Source organism: Hemibagrus wyckioides, linkage group LG27 (assembly GCF_019097595.1).
Source record: "Hemibagrus wyckioides isolate EC202008001 linkage group LG27, SWU_Hwy_1.0, whole genome shotgun sequence".
NCBI lineage: Eukaryota > Metazoa > Chordata > Actinopteri > Siluriformes > Bagridae > Hemibagrus > Hemibagrus wyckioides.
Genome location: NC_080736.1, coordinates 3840074 through 3858108, shown reverse-complemented (window position 1 = coordinate 3858108; position 18035 = coordinate 3840074). Strand labels below are relative to the sequence as shown.

General features: G+C 35.9%; 1 protein-coding gene across 7 annotated transcripts in view; it reads right to left on the bottom strand.

Annotated features, from left to right (window-relative positions):
- Positions 1 to 98: 98 nt before the first annotated feature.
- The window catches only part of adcy7 (adenylate cyclase 7), an 80844-nt gene continuing 62907 nt past the window's right edge, over positions 99 to 18035 (bottom strand). For 4 of the 7 annotated variants that reach the window (XM_058381534.1, XM_058381533.1, XM_058381531.1 and 1 more), the window contains 14 exons: positions 17756 to 17836; positions 16653 to 16722; positions 15597 to 15694; positions 15414 to 15498; positions 14268 to 14405; positions 14099 to 14194; positions 13752 to 13930; positions 13480 to 13609; positions 12376 to 12579; positions 10307 to 10453; positions 10098 to 10205; positions 9304 to 9418; positions 7763 to 7887; positions 99 to 1452 (listed from right to left, as the gene is read on the bottom strand). In XM_058381534.1, coding sequence (XP_058237517.1) covers positions 1306 to 1452; positions 7763 to 7887; positions 9304 to 9418; positions 10098 to 10205; positions 10307 to 10453; positions 12376 to 12579; positions 13480 to 13609; positions 13752 to 13930; positions 14099 to 14194; positions 14268 to 14405; positions 15414 to 15498; positions 15597 to 15694; positions 16653 to 16722; positions 17756 to 17836 — 1723 coding nt within the window. In that variant the 3' untranslated portion in view covers positions 99 to 1305. The remainder of the gene's footprint in view (positions 1453 to 7762; positions 7888 to 9303; positions 9419 to 10097; positions 10206 to 10306; positions 10454 to 12375; positions 12580 to 13479; positions 13610 to 13751; positions 13931 to 14098; positions 14195 to 14267; positions 14406 to 15413; positions 15499 to 15596; positions 15695 to 16652; positions 16723 to 17755; positions 17837 to 18035) is intronic. The other 3 variants (XM_058381535.1, XM_058381537.1, XM_058381532.1) reach the window with 2 other exon arrangements.

Here is an 18035-nt window from a genome sequence, read left to right as displayed (position 1 = left end):
AAAAAAGTTCTCTCTAAGGAAGGACATCATATAGCAGGTATATGGTTTATAGATGACCGTAATACTTTAGATATAAGAACAAAGGAAACATCACAGGGTTTTAACCTTGAAAAAAATGATTTATTCCATACGGATTCTGTACAGAATGTTTAACTTAGACATCTTATACTGAAGTTTAAAGTAACAGAGATGTTAGTTTCAGTTCAGGTAAATGTTACAGTACACCAACGTTACCCACATTCAGCCCGACCGGTTTACCCGGAGATGCACACACACATCTCGTCTTTCCCTTTCCTTAAGCTAGGGGTGTCCAATCTTCTCCACAAAGGGCCAGTGTGGGTGCAGGCTTTCATTCCAACTGAGCAGAAGCCACACCTGAGTCTACTGCAAGCCAAGAACTGTTGCCTAGCCAGTTGGAATCAGGTGTAGCTTCTGCTTGGTTGGAATGAAAATCTGCACCCACACGCACCAGGCCCTTTCTGGATGAGATCAGACACCCCTGCCTTAAGCCATCGAGTTCCACGTTGCGACATAAGACAGACAAGCAGCTCAAAGCGAACAGGAATAAAACGTAGCCCTAACTTCGAATAGGCGGAGTCATAATGGCAAAATTCAGAAAAATCTTTTGCAATCAAAACGATTATACTGCAGCATTTTTTTTTATTCATGTTTAGCTTTGCTTATTCTCTTTAAATTACTCAACAGTTGACGTGTAAATTCCTGTTTTGCCAAAGCGGTTTTTCTAACAGTTTGAAGTCATTCAGCAGCAAAGTCTGTCCACACCTAAACATTTCCTGTGCTTCACATCATGTCCTAGTAAATAATAATAATATTAACAATAATAATAATAAAATGTCCTCTTCATGTTCGAGTGTGCAGGTCCCATCGTTTGCAAGTAATGTCAGATTTAAGACACAAAGACTTCTGGAGACAATCAGCAGTATTTCTTCTTCTTCCGTTTGTTGCCTCCGTAGTTTTTAAGGATCAGAACAGTGCAGAGAAGTTTAAGGTCACGAAACGCTGGAAAAAAACAAACAAACAAACATATAAAAAAAAAAAAACAGTCCCTGCTCCAGTGTTAGGTGGGAACGTTCCATCTCGGCCAGAATGACGAGCGTATATTTGTTCAAAAGTTTCTGGCTTCGTAAGGGTTTTTAATTATTCTATCCTCGTCTTCTACCATTTGGAAATCCTCTCAGCATAAGAAAACATTTCACATTCCAAGAAACACCGTTAAAAAAAGAAAAGAAAAGAAAACTCTACCCATCCAGCCGGGGGTGTGTGAGTGAGAGAAGGTCAGCACTTTCAGCTGAGCCCCATTCCCTGCTGCTTATTGGAGTCTGTGCATACAAAAAAGGTTGTGAGTTCTCCTTTCCCCTTTACGTTGATCAGACCTCGGCACTCGCACGAGTAACCCAGCTTCTGCAGAACATCCGACGTCTCTTCTGTCACCTGCAACGTACGCAACGTTTTAATTGTCATTAAAAAGTTTTCACAAGGGTCTCGATACTCTTACACTCCATTTCCTGTGTTTTCAAATATCTATACTAGCAACTACAGCTACAAATATTTATACTAGTAACTACAGCTACAACTATTTTACTAGTAACTACAGCTACAAATATTTTTACTAGTAACTACAGCTACAAATATTTATACTAGCAACTACAGCTACAAATATTTATACTAGTAACTACAGCTACAACTATTTTACTAGTAACTACAGCTACAACTATTTATACTAGCAACTACAGCTACAAATATTTTACTAGTAACTACAGCTACAACTATTTATACTAGTAACTACAGCTACAACTATTTATACTAGTAACTACAGCTACAAATATTTATACTAGTAACTACAGCTACAACTATTTATACTAGCAACTACAGCTACAACTATTTATACTAGCAACTACAGCTACAACTATTTATACTAGTAACTACAGCTACAACTATTTATACTAGTAACTACAGCTACAACTATTTTACTAGTAACTACAGCTACAACTATTTATACTAGTAACTACAGCTACAACTATTTATACTAGTAACTACAGCTACAACTATTTATACTAGTAACTACAGCTACAACTATTTATACTAGTAACTACAGCTACAAATATTTTACTAGTAACTACAGCTACAAATATTCATACTAGTAACTACAGCTACAACTATTTATACTAGTAACTACAGCTACAAATATTTATACTAGTAACTACAGCTACAACTATTTATACTAGCAACTACAGCTACAAATATTTTACTAGTAACTACAGCTACAACTATTTATACTAGTAACTACAGCTACAACTATTTATACTAGTAACTACAGCTACAACTATTTTACTAGTAACTACAGCTACAACTATTTATACTAGTAACTACAGCTACAAATATTTATACTAGTAACTACAGCTACAACTATTTATACTAGTAACTACAGCTACAACTATTTATACTAGTAACTACAGCTACAACTATTTTACTAGTAACTACAGCTACAACTATTTATACTAGTAACTACAGCTACAAATATTTATACTAGTAACTACAGCTACAACTATTTATACTAGTAACTACAGCTACAACTATTTATACTAGTAACTACAGCTACAACTATTTATACTAGTAACTACAGCTACAACTATTTATACTAGTAACTACAGCTACAAATATTTTACTAGTAACTACAGCTACAAATATTTATACTAGCAACTACAGCTACAAATATTTTACTAGTAACTACAGCTACAAATATTTATACTAGTAACTACAGCTACAAATATTTTACTAGTAACTACAGCTACAAATATTTATACTAGCAACTACAGCTACAAATATTTTACTAGTAACTACAGCTACAAATATTTATACTAGTAACTACAGCTACAAATATTTTTCTAGTAACTACAGCTACAAATATTTATACTAGTAACTACAGCTACAAATATTTTACTAGTAACTACAGCTACAAATATTTTACTAGTAACTACAGCTACAAATATTTTACTAGTAACTACAGCTACAAATATTTTTCTAGTAACTACAGCTACAAATATTTATACTAGTAACTACAGCTACAAATATTTTACTAGTAACTACAGCTACAAATATTTTACTAGTAACTACAGCTACAACTATTTTACTAGTAACTACAGCTACAACTATTTATACTAGCAACTACAGCTACAAATATTTTACTAGTAACTACAGCTACAACTATTTATACTAGTAACTACAGCTACAACTATTTATACTAGTAACTACAGCTACAAATATTTATACTAGTAACTACAGCTACAACTATTTATACTAGCAACTACAGCTACAAATATTTTACTAGTAACTACAGCTACAACTATTTATACTAGTAACTACAGCTACAACTATTTATACTAGTAACTACAGCTACAACTATTTATACTAGTAACTACAGCTACAACTATTTATACTAGCAACTACAGCTACAACTATTTATACTAGCAACTACAGCTACAACTATTTATACTAGCAACTACAGCTACAACTATTTATACTAGCAACTACAGCTACAAATATTTATACTAGTAACTACAGCTACAACTATTTATACTAGTAACTACAGCTACAACTATTTATACTAGTAACTACAGCTACAAATATTTTACTAGTAACTACAGCTACAAATATTTATACTAGTAACTACAGCTACAACTATTTATACTAGTAACTACAGCTACAACTATTTATACTAGCAACTACAGCTACAAATATTTTACTAGTAACTACAGCTACAACTATTTATACTAGTAACTACAGCTACAACTATTTATACTAGTAACTACAGCTACAACTATTTATACTAGTAACTACAGCTACAACTATTTTACTAGTAACTACAGCTACAACTATTTATACTAGCAACTACAGCTACAACTATTTATACTAGCAACTACAGCTACAACTATTTATACTAGTAACTACAGCTACAACTATTTATACTAGTAACTACAGCTACAACTATTTTACTAGTAACTACAGCTACAACTATTTATACTAGTAACTACAGCTACAACTATTTATACTAGTAACTACAGCTACAACTATTTATACTAGTAACTACAGCTACAAATATTTTACTAGTAACTACAGCTACAAATATTCATACTAGTAACTACAGCTACAACTATTTATACTAGTAACTACAGCTACAAATATTTATACTAGTAACTACAGCTACAACTATTTATACTAGCAACTACAGCTACAAATATTTTACTAGTAACTACAGCTACAACTATTTATACTAGTAACTACAGCTACAAATATTTATACTAGTAACTACAGCTACAACTATTTATACTAGTAACTACAGCTACAACTATTTATACTAGTAACTACAGCTACAACTATTTTACTAGTAACTACAGCTACAACTATTTATACTAGTAACTACAGCTACAACTATTTATACTAGTAACTACAGCTACAACTATTTATACTAGTAACTACAGCTACAACTATTTATACTAGTAACTACAGCTACAAATATTTTTCTAGTAACTACAGCTACAAATATTTATACTAGTAACTACAGCTACAAATATTTTACTAGTAACTACAGCTACAAATATTTTACTAGTAACTACAGCTACAAATATTTTACTAGTAACTACAGCTACAAATATTTTTCTAGTAACTACAGCTACAAATATTTTACTAGTAACTACAGCTACAAATATTTTACTAGTAACTACAGCTACAACTATTTTACTAGTAACTACAGCTACAACTATTTATACTAGCAACTACAGCTACAAATATTTTACTAGTAACTACAGCTACAACTATTTATACTAGTAACTACAGCTACAACTATTTATACTAGTAACTACAGCTACAAATATTTATACTAGTAACTACAGCTACAACTATTTATACTAGCAACTACAGCTACAAATATTTTACTAGTAACTACAGCTACAACTATTTATACTAGTAACTACAGCTACAACTATTTATACTAGTAACTACAGCTACAACTATTTATACTAGTAACTACAGCTACAACTATTTTACTAGTAACTACAGCTACAACTATTTATACTAGTAACTACAGCTACAACTATTTATACTAGCAACTACAGCTACAACTATTTATACTAGCAACTACAGCTACAAATATTTATACTAGTAACTACAGCTACAACTATTTATACTAGTAACTACAGCTACAACTATTTATACTAGTAACTACAGCTACAAATATTTTACTAGTAACTACAGCTACAAATATTTATACTAGTAACTACAGCTACAACTATTTATACTAGTAACTACAGCTACAACTATTTATACTAGCAACTACAGCTACAAATATTTTACTAGTAACTACAGCTACAACTATTTATACTAGTAACTACAGCTACAACTATTTATACTAGTAACTACAGCTACAACTATTTATACTAGTAACTACAGCTACAACTATTTTACTAGTAACTACAGCTACAACTATTTATACTAGCAACTACAGCTACAACTATTTATACTAGCAACTACAGCTACAACTATTTATACTAGTAACTACAGCTACAACTATTTATACTAGTAACTACAGCTACAACTATTTTACTAGTAACTACAGCTACAACTATTTATACTAGTAACTACAGCTACAACTATTTATACTAGTAACTACAGCTACAACTATTTATACTAGTAACTACAGCTACAACTATTTATACTAGTAACTACAGCTACAAATATTTTACTAGTAACTACAGCTACAAATATTCATACTAGTAACTACAGCTACAACTATTTATACTAGTAACTACAGCTACAAATATTTATACTAGTAACTACAGCTACAACTATTTATACTAGCAACTACAGCTACAAATATTTTACTAGTAACTACAGCTACAACTATTTATACTAGTAACTACAGCTACAACTATTTATACTAGTAACTACAGCTACAACTATTTTACTAGTAACTACAGCTACAACTATTTATACTAGTAACTACAGCTACAAATATTTATACTAGTAACTACAGCTACAACTATTTATACTAGTAACTACAGCTACAACTATTTATACTAGTAACTACAGCTACAACTATTTTACTAGTAACTACAGCTACAACTATTTATACTAGTAACTACAGCTACAAATATTTATACTAGTAACTACAGCTACAACTATTTATACTAGTAACTACAGCTACAACTATTTATACTAGTAACTACAGCTACAAATATTTTACTAGTAACTACAGCTACAAATATTCATACTAGTGACTACAGCTACAACTATTTATACTAGTAACTACAGCTACAAATATTTATACTAGTAACTACAGCTACAACTATTTATACTAGCAACTACAGCTACAAATATTTTACTAGTAACTACAGCTACAACTATTTATACTAGTAACTACAGCTACAACTATTTATACTAGTAACTACAGCTACAACTATTTATACTAGTAACTACAGCTACAACTATTTATACTAGTAACTACAGCTACAAATATTTATACTAGTAACTACAGCTACAAATATTTTACTAGTAACTACAGCTACAAATATTTATACTAGTAACTACAGCTACAAATATTTTACTAGTAACTACAGCTACAAATATTTTACTAGTAACTACAGCTACAAATATTTATACTAGCAACTACAGCTACAAATATTTTACTAGTAACTACAGCTACAAATATTTATACTAGTAACTACAGCTACAAATATTTTACTAGTAACTACAGCTACAAATATTTATACTAGCAACTACAGCTACAAATATTTTACTAGTAACTACAGCTACAAATATTTATACTAGTAACTACAGCTACAAATATTTTACTAGTAACTACAGCTACAAATATTTATACTAGCAACTACAGCTACAAATATTTTACTAGTAACTACAGCTACAAATATTTATACTAGTAACTACAGCTACAAATATTTTTCTAGTAACTACAGCTACAAATATTTATACTAGTAACTACAGCTACAAATATTTTACTAGTAACTACAGCTACAAATATTTTACTAGTAACTACAGCTACAAATATTTTACTAGTAACTACAGCTACAAATATTTTTCTAGTAACTACAGCTACAAATATTTATACTAGCAACTACAGCTACAAATATTTTACTAGTAACTACAGCTACAAATATTTATACTAGTAACTACAGCTACAAATATTTATACTAGTAACTACAGCTACAAATATTTATACTAGTAACTACAGCTACAAATATTTTTCTAGTAACTACAGCTACAAATATTTATACTAGTAACTACAGCTACAAATATTTTACTAGTAACTACAGCTACAAATATTTTACTAGTAACTACAGCTACAACTATTTTTCTAGTAACTACAGCTACAAATATTTTTCTAGTAACTACAGCTACAAATATTTATACTAGCAACTACAGCTACAAATATTTTACTAGTAACTACAGCTACAAATATTTATACTAGCAACTACAGCTACAAATATTTATACTAGTAACTACAGCTACAAATATTTATACTAGCAACTACAGCTACAAATATTTTACTAGTAACTACAGCTACAAATATTTTTCTAGTAACTACAGCTACAACTATTTTTCTAGTAACTACAGCTACAAATATTTTTCTAGTAACTACAGCTACAAATATCTCTACTAATAACTACAGCTACAAATATTTTACTAGTAATTTGAATCTGAAAATAAATAAAAAATAAACAGGAAGTACCTGGATCCTGCCCAGTTCTCCGGTGCTCTCCATCCGGCTTGCTACGTTCACAGTGTTACCCCAGATGTCGTATTGCGGCTTGCGCGCTCCGATCACCCCCGCTATTACTGGCCCGTGGTTTATTCCTACACACACACCATGGACATGCTTTGAAAACACTTGACAAAATATTTATGTCAGCTGGACGCAATTCCTTCCGCAAAGTGCGTTTTACGCGCCGTGGGAGTAAACAGTTTTAACTTAAAAATGTTTTAACTGCTGTATATATATAAAAAAAAAAAAGAGGCAGCGATGACGTCACTGACCACACGAGTGTTTTTGCAACTTCTGGTCAAATGTCAATTACTATTTATAACCACGAGAGAGAGAGAGAACCACGTCATAAAAATATATCTGAGACGCAACAGGACAGGGAGGCGAAAGAAAATACATGCAGTGTGTGGTTTAGGTTTAATCTCAAACACACACTTTACATGGAATAAATAATGACCTTCGCTGCATTCTTGTGCCCCACACACACACACACACACACACACACACACACACACACACACACAAATATTCAGTCACAGGAATGACTCACTCTCAGTAAAAACTTGTAACAAATAGCTCTCTCTAACTCTCTCTCTCTCTAACTCTCTCTCTCTCTCTCTCTCTCTCTAACTCTCTCTCTCTCTAACTCTCTCTCTCTCTCTCTAACTCTCTCTCTCTCTCTCTAACTCTCTCTCTCTCTAACTCTCTCTCTCTCTCTCTAACTCTCTCTCTCTCTAACTCTCTCTCTCTCTAACTCTCTCTCTCGAAGTGCCGGACAGAAAGTTTTAATAAAAGCTCTTCTGTGATGACCGTCACATCGAGGCATTAGGTGCACCGTCTCTCCACTGCTTTTCATTTATTTAACAGTTCAGCCCAGCTCAAGAGGATGATGAGCTGCTCATTCCTCCCATTCCTCTGCTATTAACATTTCTATTTGTGCAAAAGACAAAAGACTTCTTCAAGGCTTCCAAATGAGTCGTTTATTTTCAGATTTCAGCGGAATCTTGACTTCATATGCTCTCTGTTTTCGGTAACACACAAGACCAAACCACAGATGTGGGCAACCAGAGCTCAGAAACTCCTCCGGAACATCTGCAGCCAAATGAGTCGGATAAAAGAGCAGCTCTGCTCTCAGCAAACAAAGACATACTGTTATTTCTTTTTACTTTCGGAAAAATATAATGAATGAAACGAAATATAATGTACAAAAAAGTAACATTAAATACCCTGAATAAGAGAAAAATAGATGATGGATGGATAGTTGGAAATGGATGAATGGACAGATAGTTGGACAGATGGATGGATAGAGATAGATGACTGGACAGTTTGACGGATGAATGGACAGATAGTTGGAGAGGCTGATGAATGGATAGATGGATAGTTAGAGATAGATGATTGGACAGATAGTTACACAGATAAATGGATGGATGGATGACCTCCCTATGGTGGACAGAGGTCTCTCAGTAAGTAGAAGTGTGTGTATGTGGCTGTGTATCCGCTGCACTCACCCACACGCAGTCTAAAGCTGTTAAACGAGTGGCGGTTGATGCCGTCCAGCTTTCCCATCAGAGCAATGGCAAACTCTACCATGATGCCGATCTGCGCCGGCTGCCGCTCCCGGTCCTGCCAACACAGAGCGCTCGCTATTACAGCGTGGACCGTAAACCAGGTTTGACAATCAGAATTAATCAATATTACATAACTACAATATAAACCTGCCTAATATTGTGTTGGTCCCCCTTTTGCTGCTAAAACAGCCCTGACCCGTCCTGCCCTGTGTATTCTGACACCTTTCTATCAGAACCAGCATTAACTTCTTCAGCACTTTGATCAACAGCAGCTCGTCTGTTGGATCGGATCACACGGGCCGGCCTTTGTTCCCCACGTCCATCAATGAGCCTCGACCGCCCATGACCCTGTCGCCGGTTCACCACTGTTCCTTCCTTGGACCACTTTTGATAGATACTGACCACTGCAGACCGGGAACACCCCACAAGAGCTGCAGTTTTGGAGATGCTCTGATCCAGTGGTCTAGACATCACAATGTGGCCCTTCGTCAAACTCGCTCAAATCCTTACACTTGTCCATTTTTCCTGCTTCTAACATCAACTTTGAGGACAAAATGTTCACTTGCTGCCTAATATATCCCACCCACTAACAGGAGCCATGATGAGGAGATACTCAGTCTTATTCACGTCACCTCTCACTGCTCACAATGTTATACCTGATCAGTGTATGTGTAATACTAAGCCCTAAAGTGTGCCCTGTGGCCTGATGTACTACTCATGTTTCAGTCTAATACCTGGTTTGTCTCCTGTCCAGGCGTCCCACTAAGTCCTGCAGCAGCCATGTACGTACTGCCGATCGTCTTGATCTTCTCTACGCCGCTGAACTTCGGCTTAGACAGCAACTGCAGTGACGGAGAGGAGATTAAAATAATAAAATAAAAACGGTTGTTAGAGTCGCTTCGAAGTGATGACACTTAAGAGCTGATCTGCGGCGATGACTGACCTCATCGAAATCAGCGATGATCTCGTTAAGGAGTCTCAGACACTCCAGTCCCTCTTTGTTGATGTCGCATTCGGTGTAGAACTCCTTAAAGTCAGGGACTGAAGCAAACATCACACACACACAATCGTACGACTTGTAGTATAGATCCTGGAGAAAACATACACACCAACACACAGAACATGAATAAGAACAGATTGATATGCTAAAATAATATATATACACAATACAATAATTAGCACAGAAACAGGTGGAATACAGAGACGGATGTGTAACAGATGCATGAAGAAATGGAGATACTGTATTAAAAAAAAAAAGGAAGCATGCAAATTATTCTGCCAAAACATTATACTCCTGCAGTATCATTTGTAGATCCCTGTTTGTTGTATATAGAAATGTTACACACACACGTCATTTTTTAACACAGTCCTGCTGTGTGATATTATTCTAAATAAACTTTTCATAACTTCTGATCAGCTCGGGCTCACAGATAAACTCAAGCATGTGCGATTCGAGCAGGCAAATCTAGTAGAGCTTAAACTCGAATACACCTGATCCAGTGGACCTTCTGGAGATCTGAATATTACGGTCAGATGTGCTGGTTTAAGGAAGGGTTTAAATTTCCTGCGCTATTCATGTAAACTCTGAGCTGAACTCCTTCGCAAATCACTGACCAATCACCTCTCTCCGTATGTTCGCTTCAGTAATAAAGGTGGTAGTAGCACAGGATTTAAAGATGTCTTCTTTCAGCTTTTCCCTTCAGGGGTCTCCACAGTGAATCATCTCTCTCCACCTATCCCTTTCTTCTGCATCCTCAACACTTACACCCACTAGCTTCATATCCTCATTTATTACATCCATATACCTCCTCTTTGGCCTTTCTCTCTTCCTCCTGCCTGACAGCTCCATGTCCAACATTCTCCTACCAATATACTCACTCTCCCTCCTCTGAACACGTCCAAACCATCTTCCTAACTTTGTCCCCTAATGTCCAACATGAGCCGTCCCTCTGATGTACTCGTTCCTAATTCTGTCCAACCGTGTCCCTCCCAAAGAGAACCTCGACATCTTCAGCTCTGCTACCTCCAGCTCTGACTCCTGTCTCTTCCTCAGTCTCTAAACCATACAGCATGGCCGGTCTCACCACTGTCCTGTACACCTTCCCCTTGATTCTTGCTGATATTTTTCTATCACACAGAACTCCCGACACCTTTCTCCAACCTGCCTGCACTCGCTTCTTTACCTCTTTCCCACACTCTATTACTCTGGACTGTTGACCCCAAGTACTTAAACTCCTGTACCTTCTTCACCCTGTAATCTTAACAGGATTTAAGGTGTAACCTTGGATAATCTACAAACACAATTCTGTTAATAGAGCTGTACAAATTAAGACTTCATACAGATTAATCTGGGGGGGAAAAATGCGTAGCACTTTAATACATCATGTTATTTTCCTAGCACTCGATGGATGCAGTACAACAAAATTTTACTCATATGGTCTTATTAATCTGCTCATAACCTTGCTTTTCTAAGGCTAACTGTGGAAAATCTGACTGTCATGAGAACTTATTTGGCACTAAAGGCTCAGCGTGTCATCCGGGTCATGGCACCATGACAGGAAACAGATGACTGGTGTTGATCTTGATTATTTGAATGCGTCTTGAAAGAATCTCACGATCAGTTTTATTCTCAACAGTAGAACTTCAGAAAGCCTTCACCAGCCCCAACTAGAGACTGAGGAATCGGCTCATGTACAGAAAAAGTTCTGAGATTATAAGGCTTTTATAACTTTGTTATGAAATCATATGACTAGGAAATTCGCCATTTTGTATGTTTTTTAGTCCACTGTGAACTCAATACATTCACGCCACTTTATTTATATATTTTTGGAATAAAATAAAAAAAAAATGTAAGCAACTAAACAGAGACACGGATTCGGTTCTACATTTCTCATGCTCTGAACTTTCTACAGCTCTTTAACCACTTTACAGCATGCCATGGTGTGGAATGGCTCGGAATAGCATGCTATGGACGGATGGCTGGACGTCTGGAACACTGTTGCCGGTCCCTACCTTGTACTTCTGGTTTAGTAAAGTGTTAGTGGAGAGCAGCCCCACCTCGTTCTTTTTGTTCTCGCCCACGAACAGCGCGGCCACGTGAGCTGGGAGAACGTTCTCCAGCAGCAGCCGAGTCAGATTCTCACACAGCTCGATCTCGTCCTTGTCCATGCGGTTCTTGTTCTTCAGCAGGAATTCCTGACGGCAGCAGAACTCATCCTGTAAGGAAGAGGAGAGGAAAGGTTTCACCCCCCTGCAGCGTTGGAAATGTTTTTCCTATATTAACGTCCACCCAGAAAGTCAACTCTGCTTTGTGTCGATGGGTTTTTCTTGGAAGGCCATGAATGCTCATGAATGTAAGGAATGTGAAAGGATTTATTTGCTGTATATTATCTGATCAAATGATTTTTTTCCTAGTTTGAAAATAAGATTCTACTCTGGACCTAGAAGAGGTTTAAACAGGTTTAAAGACTCAAATCCATTTGTATATTTTATTTTATTTACTTTATTTTATTAATTTCTTTTAAATATTTAATTTTACTTTATTTTGTTATTTATTGTTAATTATTTTATTTATTTTATAATTTTTTAAATTATTTTATTTAACCAAATATCCTAGCATTACGAACTAAAAACATAGAACATTTTTTGTCTCATAAACAACCCTTCCCCCTGTTCTGATAAAGACAAAGTGACAAACTCTTCATGTCAGGGTGGGTAAAGAGTTCATGTATAATTCATCAGGAAGAGGGAGGGGGGAAAAAAGAAGTTGATATTGGTAAACTGACTAACTTTTGCTAATCTTAGCAATACTTTCTGCTGAGACGAACTTTCCAGTTCCTATAACGTAGCTAGGCGGCAGACAGAGAGAGCTGTAGAGCATGAAGGAAATCTGCTGCTTGTGAAGATATACAGTCTTTAGTGATGTGTGTTAGGGTTATTTGATTATCTGAAATGATGTAAATGAAAATAAGAAGCACACACACACACACACACTAACTACTGAAGCAGTCTGTCCACTAATCAGTTCTCAAAAAGACAACGATGATGCAGTGTGATGTCACATGAAACCCAAGGATAATGTGTTTAGTGTGTGTGTGTGTGTGTGTGTGTGTGTACCTGACGTGATATAAGCAGCATGGTAAACAGGAACAGAGTGATGTACATGCAGCTCATGAACTGTGGCTCTTTCATCAACCCTCCATTCATGAATCTGTACGGCTCAACGCTCCATGAATTTTCCACAGAACTGCAACACACACACACACACACACACACATATATATATATATATATACACATTACAGACATCATACAAGATCCGAATGCTAATACGTACATATCAGAGTAGGTCCAAAGATTTTTTTTTTTGCGTGTGTGTGTGTGTGTACCTGTTCAGGTTTACAGAAAGAAAGCAGGTGTACATTTTGAACAGATCACTCTTGCTGTAGCCTATGATGAAGTAATAAAAGCCTGAACTGATGAAGAGGAAGGCCAGCTTCAGCTCAAAGCACACTCTCAGAAATACTCCACACACCAGTAATGTCAGGATACAGGTATACACCGAATACTGAGGGGGAAAGAAATAAAATAAAACATGAATATTCATGTTCTAATCTTTATATGGATCGCTGATTAGATGGTGAATGATTTAGATTTCGAAATAAATTACAAATGATAAAATCTAGTTGTTTAAACACTCTGGTTATGTGTGTGTGTGTGTGTGTGTTCTACTCACAGACAAGCAGAAGAGATTTAACCCTTCTTTGCTGCTTTTATTTTTTTCCATTTGTTCTTTAAAGCAATCGGGGTTCAACTCAACTGGGATAAAACACTGGATAGAGAAAATATCTGAGTCAATAATTAACAATAATTTCACCGATAATTTAACCAAAAGTGTTACTGACCAGGTTGAACAAGGCAATGATAACGCTAACTGTCGTAGCGATGGTTGCTAGCGGGAGGCGCGCAAAAGGTCTCTTGACCACGGCCATGGACACGGCCGGCAACCACTGGCAGGATTCCAACTTTTCCGGGAACAGTTTCTAAAAAATAAATAAATAAATAAATAAATAAATAAAATGAGGGGGAAAAAGCAGACAGAAAATAGAGAAAGGAGTTTGGAAATACACGAGATATATACTGAGAAATTTACTGGATTGATGGATAGACAGATTGACGGACGGACGGACAGACAGATAGATAGACTGATAGATAGATAGACTGATAGATAGATAGATAGATAGATAGATAGATAGATAGATAGATAGATAGATAGATAGACTGATAGATAGATAGATAGATAGATAGATAGATAGATAGATAGATAGATAGATAGATAGATAGATAGACTGATAGATAGATAGATAGATAGATAGATAGATAGATAGATAGATAGACAGACACACCCACCGATAGATAGATACACCAATAGATAGACCAATAGATAGATAGATAGACAGACAGACAGACACACCGATAGATAGACACACCAATAGATAGACTGACAGATAGATAGATAGATAGATAGATAGATAGATAGATAGATAGATAGATAGATAGATAGATAGATAGACAGATAGACAGATAGACAGACAGATAGATACACCAATAGATAGACCAATAGATAGACAGACAGACAGATAGACAGACAGACAGACAGACAGACAGACAGACAGACAGATAGATAGACAGACAGATAGATAGATAGATAGATAGATAGATAGATAGATAGATAGATAGATAGATAGATAGATAGATAGATGTGTGTGTTGAAGAGAGGGAGAGAGAGACATTGTAGACAAATGTCAGTCTGTTTTTAGTGGTCAGTCATTCCAGAAACCATCTCCAGCCAATCAAATGCAAGAATGACTGTGTCACATGACATTCTTCTCCACATAACATACAGTCTAAAAGTGCTGGTATCTCCAAATACAAAAATATGCATACACACACACACACACACACACACACACACATTCAGAGACACTCAAATCACCAGACAATCCATCCTAAGTGTGTTTAAAGCCTAGCAGGTGCCAGTCGTTAATAACCTGAATGTGACCGGCAAAGCAGATGGCAATGGTCAGCAGTAACAAACACGCCAACAACGCAAACACCAGTCCCAGCTGCGCAGGTCTGAAAAAAAAAGAAGCAGAGGAAACACTGTCATTCTGTTCTCATCCGTCTTTGTGTGTGTGTGTGTGTGTGTGTGTGTGTGTGTTTATATTACTCACTTTTGGGTGACGAGCATCTGAATGGTGAAGATACACAGGAAGACGAAGGTGGCACAGCAGATGTAGTATTTAAAACTAGGCATTTCTATAGTCCTGTACTGAGAGAGGAATATAAACATGAATACATTTTAGTACAAAATAAATAAGAATCAGTGGGTTACATTTTACAGATATTCCTTTAGTAGCACAAGTCAGCCATAACATTATGACCAGGTGAAGTGAATAAGACTGATGATCTCCTCATCATGGCACCTGTTAGTGGGTGGGATATATTAGGCAGCAAAGTTCTCAAAGTTGATGTTAGAAGCAGGAAAAATGGACAAGTGTAAGGATTTGAGTAAGTCTGATGAAGGGCCAAATTGTGATGTCTAGACCACTGGGATCTCCAAAACTGTAGATCTTGTGGAGTGTACCTTTCAAAAGTATCCTAAAAGTCCTGTAAGTATCCTTTAAGTCTTCTAAGTAACAGGACTTAAAGGATCTTCTGCTAACATCTTGGTGCCAGATACCACAGCACACCTTCAGGGATCTAGTGGAGTCCATGGTTCGATGGGTCAGGGCTGTTTTGGCAGCAAAAGGGGGACCAACACAGTATAAGGCAGGTGGTCATAATGTTATGCATGATCAGTGTTTATAGTATATGATAGATTAGGATTTTCATAAGGAAAAAATACCACCAACCCAAATATCTCTCTCATCCCAATATTCTCTAATTAATTAATTAAGACCATCATTTTCTCTGAACAGCTTTAACAATCTGTCTACTGATGAAGTCTGGATTCTGATTGGTCAGAATATGTGTTTGTGTGTTAATACTGTAACACAGGGACATGTAAAGCAGATGCATCATTATCTCTGAGAAGAGCTTTACTGAATATTTATGGAAGGAATCTCCAGGATAGGACAGGAAAATACTGAATATAATCTTTGTGCCAGTCTCTGTATACACTATAAGAGCAAATTAGAGGGACATAAAGAAGCAGAAACTCAATTTGGAGGAATCAGAGGAATATTCTTGTATATTGTTAGTTCTTCATGTACATTTAAGATGCTTACCTGTTTCTCCAGCCCACATTTTGTGAACCAGAGAGTAAGACTCGAAATCTCCTCCGACTTCATCCAGTGCCTGCACACAAGAAACAAACACATGCACAGAATGTCAGAATTATTTTGGTTCTTGGGTGTTTGTGCGGCTTCCTTCGCACACCCGAGCCCAAAAACGAAAAGCCTTAATTACACATGTCTTTAAAGCAAACATGTTTTTCATGCACAGACAAGAGGAAGCCTGGGTTAGATTCCTCTCCTGATTATACACAGGCATCACCAACCGACTGACTGAAGTCATCTTGTTTATGATGTTAAGGAAGAGTGTTTTTTCTCCCTGATCTGATCTACTCTGTCTGTAGATTATGTACAGTACTAATGACAGGAAATTGTTCTGAGAATAAAATAAAGTGAGCATGATTCCCATGAATCCTTACAAAAATAAAACATAGTGAAGAATTATCTAATCATGTGACTTTGTGATAGATAGATAGATAGATAGATAGATAGATAGATAGATAGACAGACAGACAGACAGACAGACAGACAGACAGACAGACAGATAGATAGATAGATAGATAGATAGATAGATAGATAGATAGATAGATAGATAGATAGATAGATAGATAGACAGACAGACAGACAGACAGACAGACAGACATGATACTAGATAGCATGACATTAATTAGATAGATATATAAAAAGACAGACAGATATACAGAAAGGAAACCAAGACAGATATAGAGACAGACAGAGGCCTAAGAAAATCTTAAATCCTAAATCATTAGAACTAGAACCAAGTACGTGTGTGTGTGTGTTGAAGAGAGGGAGTGAGACAGACATTGTAGACAAATGTCAGTCTGTTTTTAGTGGTCAGTCATTCCAGAAACCGTCTCCAGCCAATCAAATGCAAGAATGACCGTGTCACATGACATTCTTCTCCACATAACATACAGTCTAAATGTGCTAGATAGATAGACAGAGATAGATAGATAGACATAGATAGATAGATAGACATAGATAGATAGATAGATAGATAGATAGATAGATAGATAGATAGATAGATAGATAGATAAAACTAGTAGAGAGAAAAAAGAGAAGGAGATAAGACTCACTTGCTGGAACTGAGCTCATCGATGGTGGTGATCATCTCGTTGTGCAGCTGCTCATCAAACTTGGACTTCTGGGACTTATTTCTGCAGGAGACATTTGTGAAGTTAAACATGAAAACACACACTCACACACACACATACACACATACATACATACATACATGTGTATATATATATATATATATACACACACACTATATTGCCAAAAGTATTCGCTCACCCATCCAAATAATCAGAATCAGGTGTTCCAATCACTTCCATGGCCACAGGTGTATAAAATCAA